This window comes from Neofelis nebulosa, chromosome 11, assembly GCF_028018385.1.
Source record: "Neofelis nebulosa isolate mNeoNeb1 chromosome 11, mNeoNeb1.pri, whole genome shotgun sequence".
Taxonomy (NCBI): Eukaryota; Metazoa; Chordata; class Mammalia; order Carnivora; family Felidae; genus Neofelis; species Neofelis nebulosa.
The window spans coordinates 95,183,229-95,207,550 of record NC_080792.1 but is presented as its reverse complement, the minus strand read 5'-3'; the positions used below and the strand labels follow the sequence as shown (position 1 = coordinate 95,207,550).

General features: G+C 52.4%; 3 protein-coding genes and 1 long non-coding RNA gene across 6 annotated transcripts in view; 2 read left to right on the top strand and 2 right to left on the bottom strand.

Moving 5' to 3' along the window:
- Window positions 1–416: 416 nt before the first annotated feature.
- Window positions 417–7,780, bottom strand: PGAM5 (PGAM family member 5, mitochondrial serine/threonine protein phosphatase). Of its 2 annotated transcripts, none has more exons than XM_058691568.1 (6): window positions 7,543–7,780; window positions 4,647–4,825; window positions 3,594–3,719; window positions 3,401–3,489; window positions 3,149–3,282; window positions 417–1,453 (listed from the first exon to the last, which is right to left on the bottom strand). In XM_058691568.1, the coding sequence occupies exons 1-6, from the start codon at window positions 7,731–7,733 to the stop codon at window positions 1,303–1,305; spliced, it is 870 nt and encodes a 289-aa protein (XP_058547551.1). In that variant the 5' UTR covers window positions 7,734–7,780; the 3' UTR covers window positions 417–1,302. The 2 variants fall into 2 exon arrangements, with proteins under 2 accessions (XP_058547551.1, XP_058547552.1); XM_058691569.1 differs by having other exon boundaries at window positions 3,149–3,279.
- Window positions 7,781–10,853: 3,073 nt separating this feature from the next.
- Window positions 10,854–21,132, bottom strand: PXMP2 (peroxisomal membrane protein 2). The gene is made up of 5 exons (XM_058691565.1): window positions 20,832–21,132; window positions 18,885–18,998; window positions 17,209–17,371; window positions 13,763–13,882; window positions 10,854–11,196 (listed from the first exon to the last, which is right to left on the bottom strand). The coding sequence occupies exons 1-5, from the start codon at window positions 20,951–20,953 to the stop codon at window positions 11,128–11,130; spliced, it is 588 nt and encodes a 195-aa protein (XP_058547548.1). The 5' UTR covers window positions 20,954–21,132; the 3' UTR covers window positions 10,854–11,127.
- Window positions 17,371–18,917, top strand: LOC131489546 (uncharacterized). Its single transcript, XR_009250644.1, has 2 exons — window positions 17,371–17,872; window positions 18,308–18,917. It is a non-coding gene; the product is annotated as an uncharacterized LOC131489546 (long non-coding RNA).
- A 103-nt stretch (window positions 21,133–21,235) lies between the features above and the next one.
- POLE (DNA polymerase epsilon, catalytic subunit) overlaps window positions 21,236–24,322 on the top strand; it is a 45,556-nt gene continuing 42,469 nt past the window's right edge. The window contains exons 1-3 of one of the 2 annotated variants that reach the window (XM_058691563.1): window positions 21,236–21,345; window positions 23,414–23,555; window positions 23,984–24,064. In XM_058691563.1, the coding sequence (XP_058547546.1) occupies window positions 21,284–21,345; window positions 23,414–23,555; window positions 23,984–24,064 (285 nt within the window). In that variant the 5' untranslated portion in view covers window positions 21,236–21,283. Of the gene's footprint in view, window positions 21,346–21,415; window positions 21,528–23,413; window positions 23,556–23,983; window positions 24,065–24,322 lie in introns of those variants that run through there. The other variant, XM_058691564.1, reaches the window with a different exon arrangement.

Below are 24,322 nucleotides of genomic sequence, written 5' to 3'. Positions count from 1 at the left end.
CAAGTGAAATGCTGCCGGAAAGGCAGGTCTGAAGACGAGAGAGGCGGCAGCACCAACTTCCCTAAGGAAGGAGGGGAAGGGCCTGCTACCTCCACCTCAGGTCCTGGCTGGTCTGAGGGTCCAGGGCTCGGACTCGGGTTCCCATGCGTCATGCACACCGGAGGTCAGATGTATTGCCTGTCACTTGTATCCTCTGAGAAGCCGGTACAGCCCCTGGCATGTCGCAACTTTCTAGAAAGTGCCGTGGGGCTGGTGCATCTTGGGTCTGGGCCTTGGCCCCTGGTGGGTACACGCCCAGCAAGGCCGTCAACCCCAGGAAACACATCACCGTGGAAAACACTTGCCACCGCTGCTGCAGCATTCTGGCAAGTCTGGGCTCCTGTTTTCTTTAAAACATTCACAATAGCACCTTGAAAAACCAGTAAAATAAAATTTTATTTTGCAGTTATTTCCAAAGTTACACAGAAATGGATCAGATGTCCCAATTAGTTGCACAGATTGCAGAAAATGTTCATAACCACCTCACAGGAAGTTTCTCCTAAGTTAACAGAATACTTGGAATGGACACATCACGTCTAAACAGTTTCATCCGTAAGTGTAAAGGATTAACAGCCAGAGGCAGACTAAAGTATCTGGTATTTTACTGAAACAGGACCCTGGCTGCACTGTCGCTCTCCGGTCCCCTCCCTCACCCGTCATGCTGCTCTGAGGTGCCGGGAAGGGCCTAACAACACAGGGGAGTTCAGACCCAGCGGTGTCATGGGTGCAGGACTCCAGACTGAGTGGTTACCAAAGCAAGAACCCAGATGAATAGAATCTTTAATTGACAAATATTTAAGTGATAGAGTTTTAAGAAATGAGAAGAACGTATGACAAGTTCTGAATGGAAGCACTGGCGGCCCCTCCTCCGTGGAGCCCCTCGTGCCTAATGGACTTTGCCGACAGCCTCAAGGGGCTCACGTGGCCAACAGCGGTCACAACCAAAGACGCCTGGGAAAACTGGCCGTAGTCCCCGCAGACAGCGTCAGTGAGGCCCCGTCCTGGCAGACAGGGCAGAGAACCCGAAGAGAGAAATCAGGCTGATCTGCTCAGGACGATTCCCTTTTCCATCCTGGGCCGAAGTACAGACCGAAACGCCACATTTTAGATACTAAAGACATTCGTGCTTTTTCACCTTCCTCCCCGAGAAACAGCATCACCACAGCAAAGCCTGTGGAAGGAAGATGGGGAAGGAGCTGTGTCCGTGGCGGCACCTGTGCGAACCAGGCTGGGGACCTGGAGAGCAGGTCCTCTGGGCAGCCCTCAGGAGCGGGAGATCTTGTCCGGAGGCATGAACCCCGTGTCCCCGAGGGCCCTGAGCGCCACTCGGCCATCAGGCCGAACCACCAGGTGGGTGATGCTGCCATTGTTGAGAGAGAGGCGGAGCCAGCCTTCTGGGGGGAACTGCAGCGCCCTGGAAGAGAAAGAACGTGCTGGAACAGGGAGCTCAGTCACCCCTCAGACCTTCCCAGGGCCAGGACCCGCAAAGGGAAGGGCTGGGCAGACACCAACCCATCGAGTCAGGGGACCAACCCAGCTCAGAGGTGCAGGTGAGTCAGAAACACGGTTTCTACAGGTGAGTGTGGCTGATCTCTTTCCAGTGTCATCAGAAGGGGGCAGGGGGCGCCAGACGGTGCAGAAGACCCACTCCTGACCCGCTCACTGCCGGGAACAGGGTGGTGTAACCCATAACCCTTAGAGCAGTGTCTTCTTGTTCTTAGAAATGCTTTTTAGGCACGATAGTTGCTGAAAAGCCCAGTGTCATAATGGCTTCCCTTTGAGTTGTCAGACGTCCTCTGAGCCCCGAATGTCCCAGTGGACGAGCGCCATCCCGGCGGCTCACCCTGCGGCCGACAGCCTCGGGGAGAGCTACGTCAGTGCTGCTTTCGAGTCTTCTTCACGTCTCCCCCAGGCTCTGCAGGGCCCTCGTGTACCGTGACGGGGATGCTCTGGTTCCTTCTATCCCTTTGTCACACGGGCCACCTTTACGTCAAACCCACGATTACTTCTGGGTTTTGCGTATGTTTTCAGCATTGGGGTCACTTCCTAATGGCCGCCTACGTCAGCCTACCCCAGGCCGTGTTAGAACATGGTGCTCACACACAGCTGATCCACGCATGCCAAGAGCAGCAGACAGGAGGGCGCGGAGGAAACGGTGTGTGTTGTACACAGGAGCTCCCAGACTACGCCTGCTGGGGGCACTTTGGCTGGAGGGTGTGGAGCCCCGTCTCAAGTCGCCCTCCATGTGGCCTGGCGTCCCTGTGCACCCTGCCCCGGATGCTCTGAGCTTCTCACCAGAGGCCGTACGCGCGCCCACCCTCCAGCTCTGGCGACAGGCCCGAGGGTCAAGCAGGGTCAGCAGAGACCCTAGGCGTAGGTTTGGACGGCACCACAGGCCAGCCGGCCGGGCTGTGTCCTGTCCTGCTGCTGCCATACTTGTCATCTCACGAGAAGGGGAAATCCCACAGCTACTCAAATGCCTGACACACATTTTCTGGTGGGTCCGGGGGCTGGCTGGGCTTACCGCTATTCCACATTCTGCACTAAGTGAGCTTTGGTCAGATACGTAAGCGCCAGCCAGCCTAACCACCTCCAGAGCCCTCTGACACACAGCTGCGCCTCAGGGCAGGCGTCACTCATGGGGGCTCCGCAACCTACTATAGTGCCAGGAAGTGAGGCCCAGCAGCCAATACTGGGGCAGCCAGAGCAGCGACGTGCTGATGCGTTACGACCCACGGCGCCAACTAGAGATCTGTGAGTCCATAATCCCACAAGCAAACCAATGCAGAGTGAGAGTGAGCTCTTACAAAAGAATCTGAATGAAGAAATGCAGAATGAGGGAAACACGAAAGCACCGTCAGGCAAATGCCACCACAGGATCCGCTGTGGCAGGACCCACTGGCGGGTACTAGATACAAACAGTATAAACTGGAAAGAGAATGTTTGCACTGTCTCCCAAGATGGGGGGAAATAGACTGTACGGTGTGAGGAGTCCAGGGCACACAGAGCCCTAAGCAGGTGGCCATGTGGGTTTCACCCAGGAAACACCACTGGCCAGGCGGCCCGCCCTACACTAGGCCAAGCGGCTGCGTCTGTACTGTTTCCTCACCGGCACACGATGTAGCGGATGACATTGGCATGGCAGATGAAGATCTCGTAACTGTCCTCCTGCTGCTTGGCGTCTGCCCGGTGGATGTAGTTCCGGAAGGCGGCCTCGATCCGGGCCCCATCTTCGTAATACTGCTGGGGGCAGAGTAGAGAATCTTAAGCATAGGGGCAGCACGCAGGCCACAGGTCGAGGGGTGTGGAGAGAGTGAGGGGGTGGAGCAGGGGGTGCTCCCCGGGGGAGTGGGGGTTTTACCACAGCCTCCGGCTTCCAGTGGGACACGGGTGGGTCGGGCTCAATGGGGGCACCTTCCCTCAGCAGGTCTGTGCTGACTTTGGAGACGCCTGCAGGAAAAGCAGGGACTCAGGTTACCCCTTCGGGAGAGGCTGCCCAGAGCCCTCCCATCTCAGTCCTGCTGCCAAGGGGCCTGGGGCGGCAGGGCACTCACCTGGCAGGTGTTTGCTGATGATATCAGTGGTTTCGATGGCACGGGTCATGGACGAATGGACAATTTTATTAAACTTCAAGCCCAAGCTTGCAAGTCGGAGCCCCGTCAGTTCAGCCTGTTCACGACCTTGAAGGTGAAACACATCAGAGAATTCCATGTTGCTGCAGCCCCTCTTCTGTTTACAAATACCCCAGTCCTCACCCAAGTACCATGAGGGTTGGGGGACAAGATGGGCAGGCCCTCCTGGGGCCTGGGCCTAACTGGGGGCCAGGCACTCAGCAGGTTAGACCAATGAGATAATCCAGTTACCTTCAGCCCCATCCAGAAGAAATGTTGAAAACAATGACCAAGGTTGAGGCTCGCTGAAGTCTAGGTAGGGTCCTGTTTACTATTTCTGGGTCCCTCATGCCACTTTTATTCAGTTTTGCCCAAAGATGGAGTCGCAACATGCCACCGATCCACCAGCTGTGCAATCATCACAGATGTCAACACATAAAGACCCGACGGCCTCAGAGTGACCAGCACAGGAGGCTGGAGAACAGACTGCTGAACCCTCTATGCCATCTGAATTTTTTAATACGCGCATAAATGGGTAAGTGCAGCGCAGACCACTGTGCACTTCTCCTCCTGGAGTTTCTTCTACAGACATGCTTGCATGCAGCACACGGCGGACAGGCATGCCCGGCAGTGCCGCTCACGACGGCCAGAAAATGCAACACGCGGCACTTCTGGCCAGTTAGAGCGGTCTCGTCGGTTTATCACAAAGCCGACTCTAAACAGACCTGCGTGTGCAGACACAGGGTCTTCAGCAGCAGGCTGAGTCAAGCACACGGTGCACAGTAGGCACCCACAGGGCGTCGGGGGTACAGAACACCTCTGCTATGCCTCAGATCTGATCGCTCGCAAGCCTCACCATCTATTTTTTAAAGCCGAGGGTGTTTTCAACGACTGTCTTGTGTCAGTCGGGCTGACGATCACTGTTAATGACCGTGCTTGAATCTTGGTCAGGCCCCTGACACAGGTACAAAGGAGCCCGGTGCGACCAGCACGTACCCAGGGGCGTCAGCGTGCGGTCCTTTTCCTGGGAAGCATCCACATGGTACTGGGAGTGCCTGATGAGGAAGATGTGTCGCGTGGCCTTGGCTTTGTAGTGGTCCAGCCTGGAGGCCAGTTCTTCTTCTCCAGATTCCAGGTTCCTCTTCCGCAGGTTCACCAAGGACAGCGGTTCTCGCCTAATGTTGAAACAGGAGAGGGGTGCCTGGGTGGCTCAGTCGGTTGAGCGTCCGACTTCAGCTCAGGTCATGATCTCACTGTCTGTGAGTTCGAGCCCCGCGTCAGGCTCTGTGCTGACGGCTCAGAGCCTGGAGCCTGTTTCAGATTCTGGGTCTCCCTCTCTCTGCCCCTCCCCCACTCATGCTCTCTCTCTCTCTCTCTCTCTCTCTCTCTGTCAAAAATAAACATAAAAAAAAAAAAAAAAAAAGAAAGAAACAGGAGAGGTGTCATCTTTGTGACCCCTGTTCACAACTCAGTCTGGAGATTTCCGGCAAGCCAGTCTTTCTGTCTTAGGAAAGCACAGGGACAAGCCAGTTGTCCTCTGCCTTCCACCACTGGCCCCTGAGAGTCCCTCCTCCCAGAGCACATCTCATTTACTGCACAGACCCAAGCACCAGGCCTGTTTGGGGTGATCAGCGAAGGAAGCAGACAAGCGAAGCCCTCGTGCTACCTACATTCTAGCGAAGACTGGTAACAGCCAGGTGGTCAGTGATGTGGAGAAAATGAAACCAGGTAACAGGAAGGGGCAGCGGAGGGAGGGCTGGGGGAGTGCCCACAAGAAGGCCAGTATGAACTTGCTGACACAGAGGAATGACAGCCCCTGGCCATGTGGCTACTTACAATCAAGATGATGAAAGTTAAAATAAAACTCCCATTTCCCCAGTCACGCTAGGCACACTTGAAATGCTCAGCAGCACATGGGATAGTGGCGATCATGATGGACAGTGAGGAGGAAGATGTTCCCAGCATCACGAAGTCGACTGGGTGGCACTCTTGGAAAGGTGAGGAAGAGCTGATGGGAAAGTGGGGGGACAGCAGTAGGAAAGATGCTGAGAAATGACCAAATGTCATGAAGACAAGCATGTCTGGTGGCTCCCAGAACTGAAATTAGTAAGAGCTAAAGGTCTATGTCATGGGCAGAGCTAGGGAAAGAACATACTCAGCTGAGACAGTGGTGAAAGCATAAGGTCTGGGGGAGGGGTGGCGACTCAAGGGTTCTTCAGGGCAAACCTGGGGTGCCCTAATACAGATAGGCTGAGATGCCACATGGGAACCTAGGGCTGAGCCAGAGAAGACCCCTGGGCATGGCAGGCACAGACACAGAAAGCCCAGACTGGATGAGGTTCTTCAGGAAGAGGCTGGAGAATTCACTGGATGAGGTCCTGGAACTCTCCAGCACAGACAGCATCCCCCTTCATAAATCTAGACTTAGTGAACAAATACAGTGTGTCAGCCTCAACCAATAAAGTGAGTCCAGTGCTGCTTCAAAAAGAGTCAGAGTCCACCTTGTTTCCTTAAAAAGCCCTAAGAAATTCAGAAGTTGTACTGATGTTTAAAAAAAAAAAAAAAAAAAAAGGATATGACCCTGGTCCAATCATGAGAAAAACAGACAAATCCCATTTGAGGGGCGTTCTATAAAATTCCCGATAACCATCCTCAAAATGGTCAAAGTCATCAGAACAAGGAAAGTCTGAGAAACTGCCACAGTCAAGAGAAGCCTGAGGAGACATGACTAATTGTCATGTGGGATCCTGGAAGAGACAACAATAACTGAAAACTGAAGAAACCGCAAAAAAGTACAATCGCAAAAAGAAAAAAAAAGTTAATAATAACACACAAATATTGGTTCACTTATTATGACACATAAACCATACTAAAGTAAGACGTTAGTAAAAGAAATCAGGTGTGCAGTATACAGGAACACTTATCTTTCCAATTTTCCTGTAAACGTATTCTAAGTCTTTATTTTAATTAAAGGTTCTAAAGAAAATACCCGTGAAGTTCTTGATACAACTAGGCTGCTAGTCAATACCAGTTCTGTGCACTCATTCAGATAAACGACAGAGGAGGAGCTGGGATTGCTTAAACCATCCCACAGTGGCCACTCCCAGACTCCAGACCAGTGCTGTCCAATAGAAACAGAACACCAGCAACAAATGTAAGTTTCCAAAAAAGCCACCTTTAAAAAGTAGAAAGGGACAGGTGAAATTTCAAAAGTTTACTTTATTTAATCCAACGTGTCAATACCACCACTGCAACACATAAACTATATTTAAAAACCTGCACTGCTTTGATTTTTAAATTTAAATTCACTAACATCAAATAACACTAAAAAATGTTTCCTGATCACAGGTGCCACATCTCAAGCGCTCGATAAGCACGTGTGGCCGATGGCTCACGCGCGTCTCCAAGACGCACATCTTCCCTGCACACAGGTCCCTTGAGGGGCCAGGTAGCATCCTTTGGGCCCCTCGTCCCCATTCCGCTCAGCTGGGAGGCAAGGATCCTCCAATCCGCGCGTTCAGAAGTCGAGGGAGGGAAACGAAGACAGGGAGATCTAAGCCCTCCGTCCACCGCCCACCATCGCCGCCCCGGGCTCCCCGGTGCGCAGGCAGCGCAGTGCTCTCTCAACACGACCCCGAGGAGGCAGCCTCGGCGGCCCGGGCTCGGTGGCGGGGTCGTGCGGCACAGCCGAGGCTCTGGGGGCCGCGGGCGCCTCCGCCCGCCCCCATAGCCGGCCTCGCGGCCAGATCCGGAACACAAGCCCGCACGCGAGCCGGTCTCGCCCGCGCCTCGGCGGAACCAGCCGTCTCAGACCCAACGGGACGGCAGGCGGCCCGCAGGGTCCCCACCGCCCGACCGTCGACGCGCCCGACGCCACCCGCGGGCCCCGCACCTGTCCCAGTTGGAGTCCCAGACGCCCGGCCCGGGGCGCGCGGACCCCGCCCACGCCGGCGCCTCGACCACGCGCGACTCCGCGTCCCCGCCCGCGCGGGGCTTTCCCACCGCCACGGCCGAGAAGAGCACGGCGGCCGAGCCTCCGGCCAGGCCGCAGGCCGCCAGCTGCAGCGCCTGTCGGAACGCCATGCCCGCGCCCGTCCCGCGCCGGCTCCGCGCAGGCGCTCGCGGGAGGACGGCGCGCCGCGGGGGACACGATTCCTCCGGCGCCCGCTTCCGGCCGGCTGACAGCGCCGGGACGGAAGTCCCGCCCCGGCCAGGCAAAACCAACTTCCGGAAACAAAGTGGAAGGGGTGTGGTGCGCGACGGTGCTGAGACCTTTTCCCCGGATCCGGTGCGGAAGGCCGACGTGCTAGTCATTCCTGCCTTCAAACGGCGAGCGTTCACGCGGCGCCTCCCGTTTGCCCTGCGCTGCCCGCGTGGAGCCTCCTTCCCGACGGGAGCGCCAGAGCCAGCGGCGGGGCCGCGGGGGTGTGTGTGTGAGAGACAGAAGGGGGGACCGCGGGTGTATGTGTGAGAGAGGGGGAGGGAGCTGCGGGTCGGGGGGGGGGGCGAGGGTGTGTGCAACGGGGCTGCAGGGTGTTTGTGTGTGTGAGAGAGAGCCCCGTGTGTGAGACGGCGGTGCGTGTGTGTGTGTGTGTGTGTGTGTGTGTGTGTGATGGGGCCGCGGATGTGTGTGACAGGGCGGGGGGGGGAGGGGAAGGGGTGTGGTCACAGGGGTGTGTGACCCCGCAGGGGGCGGGGGGGGGGGTCTACTCCTTGGGGGCCCCGCCTCTGGGAGTCCCAGCCTTGAGGCCACGAGGAGCTAGGAGAGATGAGGGAGCCTTGCAGAGAGAACCTAGTATAACTAGGAAACCAGCGAGTTTGTTTGGTTTTACTGCGGTAAAATGCATGTAACAAAATTGACTGTTAACCAGTTTGGGGGTTTGTTAAAAGGTGGGGTTTTTTGTTGTTGTTTTTGTAAGTAATCTCTACACCCAACGTGGGCCTTGAACTTACAGCCCTGAGATGAAAAGACCCATGTTCTACTGACTGAGCCAGCCAGGTGCCCCACCATCTAACCCAGGCGTCAGGTACACTCACATTATAGGGCAGCCACTCCACCACCCAAAGTGACACTGTCTGCATTAAACACAGACTCCCTATGCCTCCCCCCAGCCCCCAGGTCCCACCTTTCCCTTTTCTGTCTGGAGGAACTTGACAATTCTAGGGACTTCGTGTAAGTAGAGTCACACAGTATTCGTCCTTTTGGAACGGCTTGTTTCACTCAGCATAGTGTTCTCAAGGTTCATCCGTGTTGTGTTCAAAGTTCCTTTTTAAGGCTGAATAATATTCCACTTTATGCATATATCACCTTTTGTTTATCCATCATCCATCACTGGACACTGGGTTGCTTCCACCATTTGGCTGCTGTGAATAATGCTATGAACTTAAGTGTGCAAATATCTCTTCAAGTCCCTTTCAGTTTGGGAGGGGGTATGTACCCAGAAAAGGAATTTCTGGGTCATCTTTGCAGATTTTTAAGTAGGAAATTGACATGATCTGACTTACACTTTTTTAAATGTTTCTTTAAGAGAGCGAGAGAGAGAGAGAGAGAGTGTGTGTGTGTGTGTGTGTGTGTGTGTGTGTGTGTGTCATGGGGAGGGGCCGAGAGAGAGAGATTGAGAGATTGAATCCCAAGCTAGCTTCACACCTAGTGCAGAGCCCAATGCAGGGCTCAGTCTCATGACCTCAAGGTCACGACCTGAGCCAAAATCAAGAGTTGGAAAAAATCACTCTGGGTTTTGGAGAATGCATCTGTTCCACAGAAATACCCAGATCTCTGTTTAAACATGGTGCCTTGGGGGCGCCTGGGTGGCTCAGTCGACTGAGCGTCCGACTTTGGCTCAGCTCATGATCTCACAGCTCATGGGTTCGAGCCCCACATCGGGCTCTGTGCTGACATCTGGGAGCCTGGAGCCTGCTTCAGATTCTGTTTCCTCTCTCTGTCCGTCCCCCATTCATGCTCTCTCTCTCTCTCTAACATTATTCTAAATAAATTAACAAACAAACAAACATGGTGTCTTGAAACTATACATTCATGCCTCTTTCTTCCAGAAGGCTGCTTACTAAAATGATAGTAAAAAGATTTTGAAAGGAAAAAAATTAGTCCACAGGAAGAAACAAGGCAAAAAGATCAGTTGACAAAATTTTGGAAGCTGGAAATCAGATCACCTTTGACCTGAGAAATGGAGCATCAGTTGCCAGTATTGTGGGGAAACCAAGAACAAGCTCAGTTAGTCCAGGGAGTCTGGAAGAATCTGGGAGTTACAGGCCATAGCCCCACCTCTTAGGAAGGGGATAGGGTTGGACAAAGGAGGACTGGTTGAAGAGCCTTTAAGAGACTGTCGTCTGCACACCCTCCGTGACCTGTACCCTCAGGTGAATACCTCACCTCCATCATGGCAGAAGACTTTCATTCCGGAGGATTTAAACCAGAAGGACTGTGGATCTGAGGACACCAGACCACGGAGACGAAGATACAGCAGTACAGCTGAGATTATGGAGTTCACATACTAACAGGACCTCTAACTCCTTTCCTCTAGTTAGCCACAAGAATGTTGGCCACTAGGCTTACACCATGCTCTGCTACAACCGCGACCCTTCTCCTGGGCAAGAAATTAAAGAATTTCTCTCTGGGAAAACTGACCAGTCTAAGAGAAAAGGCCTCAGTTACTGAAAATGGGTCATCTCCAGCCAAATTGGTCAGCCCACACTAAGGGTACCACCTGAGTGGCTCTGACTCTTAAACACTGATGTATGATTAGCAGACTTTGGGGGAAATCCTGATTGGGAGAAAGAGCAAAACAGGAAAGAAAGGGAAAAAAAAAATGTGAACCCTGAGAAAATAGAAACAGCGTATGCAACAGAAGAGAGATTTTTTAATATAAAATTAAGATCCAAGGGTATTGTAGCTATGAAACAAAAATGGGATATTGAGAATGAGAAAAGGTGAGAAGGAAGGTTAACAAATGAGTGATAACAGAGCAGAAAATCCACTGAAAGGTGGCGTATGGTTCTCGCAGGGCGAAATCCTGCTCTAGAAGGGCCTTTTTCCAACGGCTCCACGGAGGTAAGCAGTTGTAGAACAGATTTAACCACAACTTTTTTTAAAGTAAAAAAAAAAAAAAAAAAATCTGAGCCCTCTAGCCACCCATTTCTTCTTCCAAAGTGACAGCAATTATTCTGAGAAATTAAAATCATCATGGAAAAGGCTACGTTATAGTTTATTGTTGTCCTAACTCAATTCAGGGTGACAAGTGCAATCATTGCTACTGCATTTTACGACTCTGAGGCAGCATCACCCGAAGACAGTTTCTACCTTTTTAAAACACGAGATTCTTACGTTAACAGATTGTTTCGCCATCTCGAACCCCGTGATCTGGAGTCAGCTACAGTCTTGACCAGGTGGTTTCTGCTCTCTCACCCTAGGCAGGTGTCCCTACACAGCTGGGTAGTGGTCTGCGTTCACTCCAGGCCATCTTCACTTCCCCAGAGAGGCCAGGTAGATGTACCAGAACAGAGACACCAGGTTGGCGACAAGCACCCGGAACTGCCAAAGCGAACACAGGCCACAGTGAGCGAAGTCCTGACTGCGCTTCCCAGGCACCCATCCCCCAGGACTGAGCCCATCCGCCTACTACTGTATTCACTGAGCCTTACTTTGTACTGAGCACCGTGCTGGAGGGGTGAGCAGGACTCTGCCTAGCCATGTTACAGGCCAGGAGGGGAAACTGACGAGAACTGTCCCACATCCTCCTTCGCTGAGCACTAGCTCCTGGCTTAGCTTCCCAGCCCAGGACTGGTCAAGTGGTGGCCTCACCCAGCCCACTGGTGGCTGCCAGCCCCCCCACCCCAAGCCATTACCCTGCTTTGATGCTCTCATGGATGTACTCCCACCTGAAATGCCTTTAGTCAGGGAGTCTCCCTGGCATATAAGCTCCACGAAAGTAGCAGTCTGGTCTGTCTTGTTAATCACTGTACCCCTAGAGTTTAGAACAGTGGGGCATATAGTAGGTGCTCAGTATTTGCTTAATAAGCTTCACTGCCCCTTAGGCACTTGCCTGCGACCACCTCAAATGGAAACCGTGACCACAGCCTCCTGGCGCTCTGTCCCCAGGGTGCCCAGAAGGGTTCCATTTTCCAGGCTCTCCTAATCTCCCATCCACAGACCCCTTCACATCCTCAGCCCTTCTGCCTTTCTGTGTCTATTTCCTTTGCTACATACATTAGAATACAAGGCCCAAAGCCCTCATTGCCTTCCCTTCCTGTTCCTTGGTTATACTCCTTGGCAAAGCTCCATTCTCCCTGCTCCCCTGCCACGCTGGGGCCCTAGGTCCACGCACACGAGGGTCTCCAGTCGGCTCCCTCTGCCGTCCTCTACAGGTTTGCCCCTCCTCTCCCCTCGAAGTACCCATCCTACCTCCTTTTGCCTCAGTGTGGCCCCGCCCTGGCCTCTGCCTTCCCCAGGGAAAGAGGTATGGATGGGAGGTCACCAGTGAACAGGCACCACTCTCTTGTCTTAGTAAAGAAGAGCCTCTGTCCAAAGCATCCCTCTGCCTGTGTCCAAACCCCGTGCACCCTCTTTAGGGTAGAATATGGCCTCTCCAAGCTTCAGAGACCCTCTCCTATCACTTCTCCCCATCTCGTCACACACTTCTTGAGAGAACTTCGCAGACTTAACGATTTCTTTTCTACTTCCCCACCCACTGCTCAATTCACAGCAGTCTGGCTTCAGCCCTCATGGAGCCACTGAAATTGCTCCTGGGAAGGTCACTGATGAGGATTGTTGTTAAAGTCAATGAAACTAACTGATTTTCATTTTCCTTTAATTCCCTGCAGTGACTGTGGTTGTGTCACTGTCACCTTCTGGTTTTCTGCTACTCCTTGGTGTGTGTGTGTGTGTGTGTGTGTGACCACCCAGCCTGCACCTCCCTCCCTCTTCCCATCCTTGCAATGGAGCTCTGCTCCAGGGAGTTCTGCCTCAGAACTGGGGGAAACCAAGTTTCCCTGGGGGAAACCAAGTAGGTTACTTAAATGGTGTGCAAAAAAAGCTTGAGGCTGCTCTCCTTGGAAAGGCCCGTCGGAGAGGCTAGCCCTTGCCTGGGCTCTGGGAACTTAGAGTTCCTGTGGGTTCCTACGTTTCCCCAACGGATAAGAATGGCCTCTGTGCTTGGACTGCTCGCTAAAACAAAGCAGTTCTGCTGAGCACTGACTCTCCTTCTGGGAGTCTGGAATTCTGGTAAGCACCAGGCAGAGGGTGCCTATGTGACTAGCTCTCCCCCAAACCCCAGGCACTGGGTCTTTACAGGGCTTCCCTGGACAGAAACATGGCCTGAGTGTTGCTGCGTTTTGTTGGTGGGTGAGAGCTTGCCCTGCGTGACCCTCACGGGAGGGAGGGAGCGTAGGAAGGCTGCAGTGTATTCCTAAGATGCAGTTGGAAATCCTTGCTCTGAGGCTGTAATACACCTACGGCCGTGAGCAGACGCTGTGCCAAGCCCCGCCTCCAGATCGCTAGCCCTGGGCGTGGTCTTGGGGCTGGACACAGGTGGGCTGTCCTTGGTGTGTAAAGACGGCGCAGGACGGCGGGCCCCTCAGCCTTGCCCTGGTGAGCTCTTCCTGCAGCTTAGAGCCCCTCCAGGCTCCCACCGTGCTCATAGTGGAGGCCCAGTTTCAGCAGGCTGCCTCGGGCCGCGACCCCCGGTGCCCAGAAGGGCTGAACCGGGTGCGCGGCGCCCCGACAGCATCCCTGCCCCCAGGGTCCTGCCTGCCGCTTGCCTCTCTGGCGCACGCTGATGTCAGGGCGGGTAAGGCCGGCCTCGCCTCTGCCCCACACCCTGCTGGGCACGGCCACCGCTCGACTCCCGCACGCAAGCCCAGCTGTGACCCACGGGGCCAGGCACTGGCAACGCTGCGCCCCTGGAAAACTCGAGCTGTCCTGGACTGGAGGCTTTTCAGAAATGTTTCTGGGACCAAGGGATGAGGTGTGGACACACGCTTCGCCCGTCCACATCCAAAGCTGCTAATGATTCTGCGCGGAGAGAAAACCACCAAGAAGGAACAAGGCTGGTGGAGGATGAGGCCCCCTCGGGCTCCGCATGGTGCCAGCTGGCCCTCACCTGCAGAGGGACGTAGTTGATGTTGATGAACTGCACTGGGGTCCAGACTCGCCAGTTCATGCGCAGCGCCGGCCAGAAGCTTCTTCTTATCTGGACAGAGAGAGCAGCTGCGTCTCTCCCCTGGAAAGGAGGGGAGTGTGGACAGTAAGTGATCACCACTGCCCTCAGAACTGAAGCGGGGGTGCCACGGTCTGGAGGGCCCCAAACCCTAACACGATGGTTTTGAAAACTGTGGATTTTGTTCCATTTGTATAGAGACAGCACATCTGTGTGTCTCATTAGCACCGCAGGGATCAGGAGCCAGTCACCTGGTCAGAAAGCTGACGGTGAGACTCTCCGCGGCTCATCCTGCGCCCACTGCCCGCACAGGCCCTCATCGCTCCTCGCAGAGCTGATTAAGTGGTGTGACCCGTACTGCTGGCAGCGGGCACCAGAGCTGCTATTTATGGCTTGGCTGTTCGTGTTTCCCAAAATGGCCTCCAAAATTGATGCGTTTTTCAAGCAAAACTTGTCAGGAGTTTTTAAAAAATGAGCCCCAATAAGTTGATTCTGAATGTCATCTGAAAGGATAAGTGCATAAAAAATAACTACCTTGAAAAATAACAGGGGAGGCCTAAATTACTGAAGATTTAAAAAATACTCTATGGTAATTAATACTAATAATTACGGTAATTAAAAGCTAAAAAATAAAAGACATACGATGGAAACAGAATCCAGCAAAAGATCGAAGAGTCCAGATAATGGCCTGTACATATGAGAATGACAGTATATGATAAAGTTGACACTTCAAGGCACGGGATTGTTTGATAAATGGCAATGAGATAATGTGCAATTGAAGTGGAAGAAACAAGACAAGTGTATCTCCCACATATAATTAAAAAAATAAGAATACTGGAGGAAAATATAGAATATTCCTATTATGTTTGCATTTGTCAAAATGCACATAATATCATAGGAGTAAAAGAACAAAGTTTAAGAGAAGATTTCCAGTATCTTCCTGTAAAGAAACCCACAACGAAAAAGAATCACATATTTGAATACATGAATTTTTTAAACTCCTGCATGGAGAAACACACTATAAATAAACTATTTTTGTAACTTCAAATGTTTAACTTTATATGAAGTTAAAAGACAAACACCTAGGAGCGCCTGGGTGGCTCAGTCGGTTAAGCGTCGGACTTCAGCTCAGGTCATGATCTCATGGCTCATGAATTCGAGCCCCACGTTGGGCTCTGTGCTGACAGCTCAGAGCCTGGAACCTGCTTCGGATTCAGTGTCTCCCTCTCCCTTTGCTCCTCCCCTGCTCATGCTGTCTGTCTGTCTGTCTGTCTCTCAAAAATAAACATTAAAAAAAAAAAAAAGACAAACACCTAAAAAATGGGGAAAATATCTGCAATTTGTATCCGGCAAAGGACTGATCTCCTTAATATATACAAACACACAATCAGTGAGAAAAAGCCAACACTGATAGAAAATAAGCAAAGTTCATAGAATATAGGAGGCGTATAAAAAGATATTGAACCTTATAAAGATGTATATGTTGTTTTTACATATCAACCTGCAAACTATCTAAAAGAAAAATATAACCATGATTGTCAAGAATGTGGGGAAACAAACCTCACGTGGAGGAGAAAGAAGCTCTGGGGTCACAAAGCCTGGGTCTGACTCGATTCAAGGGCTCGTAAGTTATGAGCACTTAAGCCATGGGCCTCAGCTTTCTCATCTGTAAAATGGGGTTGCCTTGTGGCTCAAATGACACGAAGGGCTCAACGCGGGGCTTGGAACAAGCGCTCATAAATGTCCGCCGTTTGTATTACTCTGTACCACTGCAGGGAGGACACGTTGAGGACAGCCTTTTTGGATAAGGGACGGACATATGGTGGACTAGCAAACACTGTGTGGTCCAAACATGATGTCTATGATCAAGAAATGCTAGATGTCGGCACAGCGCAGGGAAGAGAGAAAGCGATATTTTAACAGAGTCGTATGCTGACACTTGCGGTGAGCATAGTGTAATGTATTGAGAAGTTGAGTCACTGTGCTGCACACCTGAAACTAACATAACATTGTGGGTCACCTATATTCAAATTTAAAAAAAATTTTTTAATGCAGATGCAGAAGCATCTATCGTGTGTGTGGTATAACGTGGTCCAACACAAGGCATTTATGTTGGGTGCTTTACACACCTTGGTAACATACGATACGCGGATTTAGGGTTTTTGTTTATTAATGAAAAATATATTCCTTTCGTAGCTAGAAGGAAAAAGAGAGACACTCCTGTACCTTCACTTCTAATGTGGGTATCCTTTGCTTCCTACCTCAGGTTTTCTAACGGCTTCCCAAACACTTCTTTTTACTATCAAGGACTTACTAGCAATCATGGTTGAGGTTATGCATCTTTCCTGCTTCCCCCACAAGGATCACTTTTGGCCACAGGGGCATTCTCTTCAGTAACAAGACCTCAAGATGCTGCTTCAAAATAAAACCTGCAGAAGCATTTGCCTGCTGTGATTGGTCGGAACGATTACTTTCAGGGCAGAACAGGACACATCTCAGGCACACAGTGGACAGAGAGATGGTGAGAGGCTGGAGGTGTAGTGAACTGGGAAGGGTCTTAGGCTGGGCACGTTAGAACAGACATGGCTAGTGATTTGCGTGAACACACCTCTCCTGCGGTGAGTTGTGAGGTTTTCAGTCTATGCTGGTCTGTTAACCTCTTCAGAGCACTTATGATGTTCAGGCACTGAATTAGCACAGGCTTCTGCGATACCATTAGGGGCCTGAAACTTCTGTGTCGTGAGTCCCACAGACCCCCTTCTCAGAATCCTGTTTATATAACATATATAAGATTACCAGGGAACTATACTGAATACAGCTACCAAAATATTCAGAAAAGAATCTTATTGGGGCGCCTGGGTGGCTCAGTCGGTTAAGCAGCCGACTTTGGCTCGGGTCATGATTTCGCAGTCTGCGAGTTCGAGCCCCGCGTTGGGCTCTGTGCTGACAGCTCAGAGCCTGGAGCCTGTTTCAGATTCCGTGTCTCACTCTCTCTGACCCTCCCCCGTTCGTCCTCTGTCTCTGTCTCAAAAATAAATAAACGTTAAAAAAAATTTTTTTTTAAAAAAAGAATCTTATGATAGACCGGTATATGTGCTTCCTTAACACATTCAGTGACGAGACTTGAAACCAGGTGCAGGGGGTCCAGAAACATAAAAGATATTTTGGGATGTGTGATATCAAGACCTCCGTGATTTCTTACTGCGGACAGACAGGTACCGCCAATATGACTGGGGTTTGTGTCTGACATTCATAAAAACAAGAGAGAGAAGTTTCCATTTTGGTGTGCTGGAAAGTTCACAGACCCTCTGAATTCCACCCACGGATGCCAGGTCAAGAATCGCTGTGCCCCGCAAAGAGCTATCGCAAGTACTAAGGCAGTGACCAACCTCCAGGAAGTTCATGACGAGGAGAAACAACAACAGGAAGGCCGGTGCAAAGAGGAGGCGGTCCAGGAGGAGCCTCTTGACCCCAGCCCAGGGGACCTCAGAAGGGATCCAGTGCTCCATGAAGAGGTAGAAGAAGTGACTCAGTGGCCCTGTGAAGAAGAACCTGAGGCCCCGCAGCGGGGGTGAGCAGGACTGCCATTTCCTGGATGTGTCCTTCTTGGGTCCAGCTTCACCCCCCCCAACCCCAGGTCCTAAGCCTTGCTCCCTGGGCCCCCCATCCCTGACCACACAGGTATGTGTGGTCCTTCTAGAAAACAGGCTTTCTTTGAATCTGCTTCAAGCATTGTCTTTTGTCCCTGATAGACCAGATCCCCCATCAATCTTCACGCGGCCAGCTCCTTCTCAACACTGTCAGCTTGGAGACCTCCTCATTGTTCGGGACAACGCACCAGCTGCTGTCTCAGCCACTCTCAATTCCAGGTCCTGTTTCACTGCCTTCATAGCATTTATCACTACATGTCCTCATCTCATTTGTTTAGTCACGTGGTGCCCTCTTCGCCCTGCTACAGGTACGCGTCACAAGACGGATTGTGTCTGTCTCATCACTGCTGGTGTCCACAGCGCCTAGAACATGGCCTGGCTCAGAGGAGGTGCTCAGTAGTAAGTAAGTGGGGGCACCCCTGGTATTAGAGCTTCTCAGCAAACCCTGTTGGGTAGTTAGCAAGAGTGAAGCCTGGTGCTGGGCACTGACTTGTCTGTCCTGCTACTGTGCATTCCCAAGTGTAGAACGCTTGGGACAGAACTGAACCCAGCCACGCCATCTGCTGGTAAAACACATCCACAGTTCCGTAAGATTCAGCAATAAAATGGGGGGTAGGGACCTAAGGGTCTTCCCATTTTTGACACTAACGTCCTTAAACAAGTGGTTCTCAGCTGTGGCTTCCTGTCCTGCCACAGGTTATGTGGCCGGGAGCAGGGTCCTCAGTGAGAGGGAACGGAAGTCAACGCCATAAACCCTGAGTGGGTGAGGCCTCTCAGGTGATCCTGACTCCCTCCTTCCCTCCAGGAGGATTATGGCTTCTCTTTATCTACATTACAGGACAGCTGTGGTGGCTGCAACCAGAGGGCTTCCGAAGACGAAGGGATATTTGTGAGTTTCAGATCAAAAACAAAACACGACTTCAAAATAATCCATCTATACAAACACTATTGTTGGCCAGAGAACGTGACGTGGATTTAATTGGGTAAAACTCCTGAATCTCTGTGTTCTTTGCAGTTCCAAAAGTGATTCCGAAACTGGACATTTTTCAGGATTCCTAAGTATTTATTTTCTGGTTGTTTAAGCTATGAAAATAACAGAAACAACTGGCAATATTTGAGTAGTTTTCCTCTTTCACGGTCTTTGTGTCTTAAAGTCTAATTTAGGTTCAGGTGAATTATCTGCCCTCAGATCTCTCGGCCCAATGAGGACAGCCGCCCCCACTCATGCAATTCAAAATGAAAACCATAAAACAAGTTAATGTTATCCATCATTCTGGCTTTTTCCCCATGATTACTTCAACGCTTTTTAAAAATTATTTCTCAAAATTAGGTTATTTCAGAGACTTGGTCTTGATACCCTAGCTTTGTCATGGTTAGTCTGCTGCTGGTTAGTTCAGCCCCTTTGTGAAACTCACCCATAAATGGCGTATCTGAGAGGCCCACTGACATCTAGCTTTTGGGAGTTTTCTTTTTTCCGCTGCTTCGCCATCACCTGGGCCAGGAAGTTCCCAAGTGCTGACAAAATGCCACTGTGGACAGAGATGTCATCAGAAAACGGGGGCAACCAGCAAGAGGGGGGCCATTCCTGCATGTACTTAGCGTGGCTGTTCTGAGATCATGGTGGGGTGGGTAGAGAGGAGTCCTTTTTAAAGAAGGTTTTTAGTTTTAATTTTTTATTTATTTTTTTTTTCAACGTTTTTTTTTTGTTTTTTTGTTTTTTTTTTGGGACAGAGAGAGACAGAGCATGAACGGGGGAGGGGCAGAGAGAGAGGGAGACACAGAATCGGAAACAGGGTCCAGGCTCCGAGCCATCAGCCCAGAGCCTGACGCGGGGCTCGAACTCACGGACCGCGAGATCGTGACCTGGCTGAAGTCGGACGCTTAACCGACTGCGCCACCTAGGCGCCCCTAATTTTTTATTTTTTTAGAGAGAGCGCAAGTGGTGGAGAGGGGCAAAGGGAGAGAGAGAGAATCCCAAGCAGGCTCCACACTCTGCACGGAGCCTGGCGCAGGGCTCAATCCCACGACCCTTGGGATCATGACCCGAGCTGAAATCAAGAATCTGACGCTCGACTGAGCCACCCAGGCGCCCCTAAAGCAGGTTTTTAAGGCAGCGCCAGTGTAAGGTCCCTATGTCAAAAGGTGGGGATAGCAGAACGAAAGCCAGGAAAATCTGACCTGTGGACTGTGTCTGTGGCAGTGCCTGGCTGTGATATTGTACTACACTTTTACAAAATGTTACCCATGGGGGAAACTGGGCAAAGTGTGCGAGAGATCTCCCTGTATTCTTTCTTACACCCGCATGTAAACTACAGTGATCACAACAGAAATGTCAGTAGAGAGGTGGAGACAGGCCCGGTTGCTCCAAGGCTTGGTCTACAGCTACCTTCTGATAAGCTCTGTGGGCTAAAAATGTCAAAATTCTTTGCATGGGTGATAAGCACCTTCTTGAGCTGATCCTTGGCTACCTCTTTCTCATCTGCTTCCTTTCTCGGCTTTTCATTTCTCCAGCAACACAGTCTTCTTTCCGCCCCTCCATTATTGGCTTGCTCCTCCCTCGGGATCTTTGCACCTGAAGTACCCTCTGCCCAGGGAGGTTTGGCTCCCCTCGTTCCCTCCCTTCATCCAGGCCTCCTGTTCAAATGTCACCTTCCCCGACCACTTCATCTGTGCTATGTATTTATCTGTTTCTCGTCTACTCTTTCACTAAAACAGAAACGCCTTTGAGGGTCCCTACCCTCTTGATTGCTGCTGTTGCCTGACACGCAGGAAGCGCGCTGTACCTACTTACGAAAAGCTGGCTTTAACAAAAGCGGGCAAACTTATAAAATTAAGTAATTAAAGTAATGGAGGAGGACGATGTCTCATAAAAAGTTTAGTACCCCAAATCAAAGGGTGCAACTGACCAGCAGATGGGGGAGGGGGGAGTGCGGAGGGCGGAGGGGGATTGTCACCTTTCTGCCGAATGCAAAGCTGACTAAAAAAACAAATCTTAACACGTCGCTCCTGAGCCACTCTAACCTCAGAACGAGCGCAGGTCAGGCTTCGACCGCCCGCGGAGAAGCTGGGCCGGAGGTCACCTCCAGGGCAGGAGGTCACGTCCAGGGCAGGAGGTCTGCCTGGAGCCCTTCGCTTTGTGCCTTCCTTCGGTCTGGCCCCTGGTAACTACTTGTGAGGACCGAATGCACCAAGCCGCCTAAGGCTAGGGCTAACTGAAGGCCTTTGGGAGGTCATTTTGACACCCGGACATTTTGCCTTTCGCACTCAAATCCCTGCACAGGATGCATCTACGTGGCTGGGTCCCCGAGCTCCGGGCCGCCCCCCGCCCGGTCCCGTTCCCTCCGCGGCCCTTGCGCGCCGACCTGGTGGCCGCCTTGGTGAGCACAGGGTAGAGCCGCAGAAGGCGCAGGTACTGGGCGAGCGCCCGCTGCGGGAGCGCCCCGAGTCCGGCCTCCGCCCGCAGCTTCGACGCCGCCGACGCCATCGCCTACCGCGCTCCGCGCCCTCCGGGGCCCCACGACCCCGCACCAGGCGGGGACGGCCTAACATTTCCCGCCCCGCCGCGGCACGCAGCGCGGCCGGGGACAGACCCCGCCTTGCGCGGCGACCGCCTCTGCACACTTTTCCCTGAGTCCCTATCCGGCCACCACCCCTCGGGCGGCCGTGGCCATTGGAGCTCGGTGGGGCGGGGCGGGGCGGGGCGGGGCGGGGCGAGCCTCCAGAGGGAGCGGCGGGCGCTTCCGGTCTCTCGCGAGAGTTGGGGGGAGCGCGCCAAATTTCTCCGGGAGAGCCGGGGCGGTGCGAGCGCGGCGCGATGGTTCTGAGGAACAGCGGGCGGCGGCGCGCGGAACCGGGCGCGGACGGCGAGGCCAGCCGGTGAGGGGCGCCGGGCCGTCCGGGCGGGTGGGCGGCGGGCGTTTGGGGCGCGCGGCCGCGGCGGCCCCGCTCAGGACGCCTCGGTGCGGCGCGTCGGTCCCGGGCTCGCACTGGGTTTCCGTGCGCTTCGCTCCGAGGTCTGTGTGGGAACGTCTGTGGTTGGCGACGTGGCGGCGCAGCAGGTGGGGCCGCCTCCCTGGGTTTGTAACGCGGGCCGGTGGGGGACGGCTTCGTGCAGACCGCGGCGTGTGCGCGCCCCTCGCTCCGCTCCCGACTGGTGCAGACTGAGGCCTTGCGGGTGGGGGGGGGCGCGGAGGCTGAGCGGGCGCGGGGCGCGGGCCGAGTTTCCGGAGCGCTTCCCCGGCTCTCCGCGTGGACGGAGTGGGTCGTTCGAGTGTTGGCTTTCAGCGAGCGCCGCTAGCGTAGGATCTTCCCTTACAGACGAGAGACATACTCGCTTGTATTTGTGTTGACCTTTGATGAGTATCCCAAGTGCTGTTTATTGAGCACCCACTGTATACATCACGTGCATCATCTGACTTAATTGTCACGCTCGATTTTGGCAGAACTAGAATCCAGGCCAGATCGGTCATCAGGACTCTCGCTTGTGTACTGCGCTGCCGGGCTTTGCGGGCTCATTGTTGTGGTGGATAACGTTGATTTCACTTTACAGACTAATAAATTTCAGAACGGTCATTTTAAAAATAAAAATACAAAGAAACAGCTTTTTGAGTTAATTGTAGATTCGCAAGCAGTTGTAAGAAATGACACACAGATCGCATGCACCCCTAAGCCATAAGTTTCACCCTGGGGGTAACATCTTAGTTGCTAAAGCACAAGGTTGCAACCAGGAAATTGACGTGCATGCAGTGCATGGACACTCGTGTGTGTGTGTGTGTTTACTCGCGTGTGTGCACATCGTATGTGACCACCACCACAATCAAGGTGCAGAACAGTTCTAGCCCACGGATCCCTCCTGCTGCCCTTTTGTGGCCACAGCCGCCTCCGCTCCTCCCTCTTCCTCATCCATGCCAGCCACTACTCTGTTGTCCACTCTGGTTTTACTCCATGGATGCTGTCTCAGTGGAATTGTGAAGTGTGTAATTTTAGAGGGTTGGCTTTTTTCACTCTGAATAATACCCTTGATGGGTAAGTTTGTTCCTTCTTATTGACCAATAGTATTGCATGGGAAGGATACAGCCTAGGTTGATGACTCACCTGTTAAGGAGTCCCTGGGTGGTTTCCACTTTGGGTTATCATGAGTGAGCTGCTAGGCACAGTCACGCACAAGTGTGTGTGTGAATGTGAGTTTCGTTTCTCCGGGGTAAATGCCCAGGAGCGCAATGCTGGACTTCGTGCATTTTTAGTATCCCATAAGGCAGCAGTGTCCAGTCAGGATTGTTTTTTTTTAAGTTTTTCTTTTTTAGTTTATTTTTTTAAAGAGAGAGAGTGGGGGAGGGGTAGAGAGGATCTGAAGCAGGCTCTGTGCTGCCAGCAGAGAACCCGATGCGGGGCTCACACTCACAAACCATGAGATCACGACTTGAGACAAAGTTGGACACTCAACCACTGAGCCCCCTCAGGCGCCCCACGATTGTTTTTATTAGTGCTCTGGTTACAGAGTCCAGCGTATTTTGAGGATCCTGCCTGTCGTGTTTCCCGTGACATATGTTGTTTTATTTTTTTTTTTTAATTTTTTTTTTCAACGTTTTAAATTTATTTTTGGGACAGAGAGAGACAGAGCATGAACGGGGGAGGGGCAGAGAGAGAGGGAGACACAGAATCGGAAACAGGCTCCAGGCTCCGAGCCATCAGCCCAGAGCCCGACGCGGGGCTCGAACTCACGGACCGCGAGATCGTGACCTGGCTGAAGTCGGACGCTTAACCGACTGCGCCACCCAGGCGCCCCGACATATGTTGTTTTAATGAATTGTTTTGCCACATGTGAGGTGTTTTGGGGGATGCATCTCCTGTGTCACATCCAAAATGGTTACACTGGGTGGACGGAGGGTTGTGGGAATAGATGGCGTCGTGATTGGTGAAGACGAATTTCCCTCCTTTCGTTCAGGGACGATGGCCCCTCTTCCTCTGTCTCAGCACTTAAGCGCCTGGAGCGCAGTCAGTGGACAGATAAGATGGATTTGCGGTTTGATTTTGAGAGACTCAAGGAGCCTGGTGAGAAGACGGGCTGGCTCATCAACATGCACCCTGTAAGCACCTGGGCTTTTTCTCGGGCCTCGTCCGGCTCAGGAGGGCAGCTGCGCCCCTCGGAGCAGCCTTGGCCTTGGCAGCGTGGGGGATACCGGCAGAGACGGCACTGTTTGTAGCTCTCCTACTTCCCTCTTTCACACCGCTGGGTCATGTAGGGGCTACTGGGAAGACCAGGGTGCATGACCAGGGTGAAGAATGTTAACCTATAAGAATGAAGTTTTCAGGGATGAGGGGGGGATTGAGAGAAACCCTCATTTGAAAGGTGTTGCGATGCGGTTCTTGTGAATGGGGCTGCGGGATGTTTATGCGGGGGCGGGGCAGGGAGAAAGGGTTTGTTTTTGTGCTCAGTTTCCCAGAGAGTGAAAAGCAAGAGGGGTCTTGGACTGTGCGGCGGGTAAGGTGCCTGTGCTGGCTGGTTCTCTTGCAGACCGAGATTTTAGATGAAGATAAACGTCTGGTCAGTGCGGTGGATTACTACTTTATTCAAGATGACGGGAGCAGATTTAAGGTAAGCCCCTGAACCCCAAGAAGCTAAAACCCACTCAGGTGATGAGGTGTAGCTGGGTCCAAAGTGGTAGCTGTGAGGAGAGGGGTTGGGAGGTGTCAGGGACACGGGTCCCTTGGAGCCACATGGGTCACCATTTAGGATGTCATAAGAGGAGCCAGCTTGGACAGACTGAAAGAGCAGTGTCGTCTGTCTCAGACTTTTGCCCCTGCCATATGTGCAGCTCTTAATTTCCTGCTGCAGCACCTTTTTTTTTTTTTT

Bases quoted from the DNA above. Each gene is read 5' to 3' on its own strand.
- PXMP2 (XM_058691565.1), bottom strand. From the start codon at position 20,953: ATGGCGTCGGCGGCGTCGAAGCTGCGGGCGGAGGCCGGACTCGGGGCG. The intron at 17,372-18,884 runs GTGAGTTTCACA...GCGGGGCCTCAG, and splicing joins CTCAGATACGCCATTTATGG to GTTCTTCTTCACAGGGCCAC. The intron at 11,197-13,762 runs GTGAGGGCCAGC...TCGCTTTGGCAG, and splicing joins TCAACTACGTCCCTCTGCAG to TTCCGGGTGCTTGTCGCCAA.
- PGAM5 (XM_058691568.1), bottom strand. From the start codon at position 7,733: ATGGCGTTCCGACAGGCGCTGCAGCTGGCGGCCTGCGGCCTGGCCGGA. The intron at 3,490-3,593 runs GTGAGTGCCCTG...CTTTTCCTGCAG, and splicing joins CATCAGCAAACACCTGCCAG to GCGTCTCCAAAGTCAGCACA. The intron at 3,283-3,400 runs GTAAAACCCCCA...CTCTGCCCCCAG, and splicing joins ACTGGAAGCCGGAGGCTGTG to CAGTATTACGAAGATGGGGC.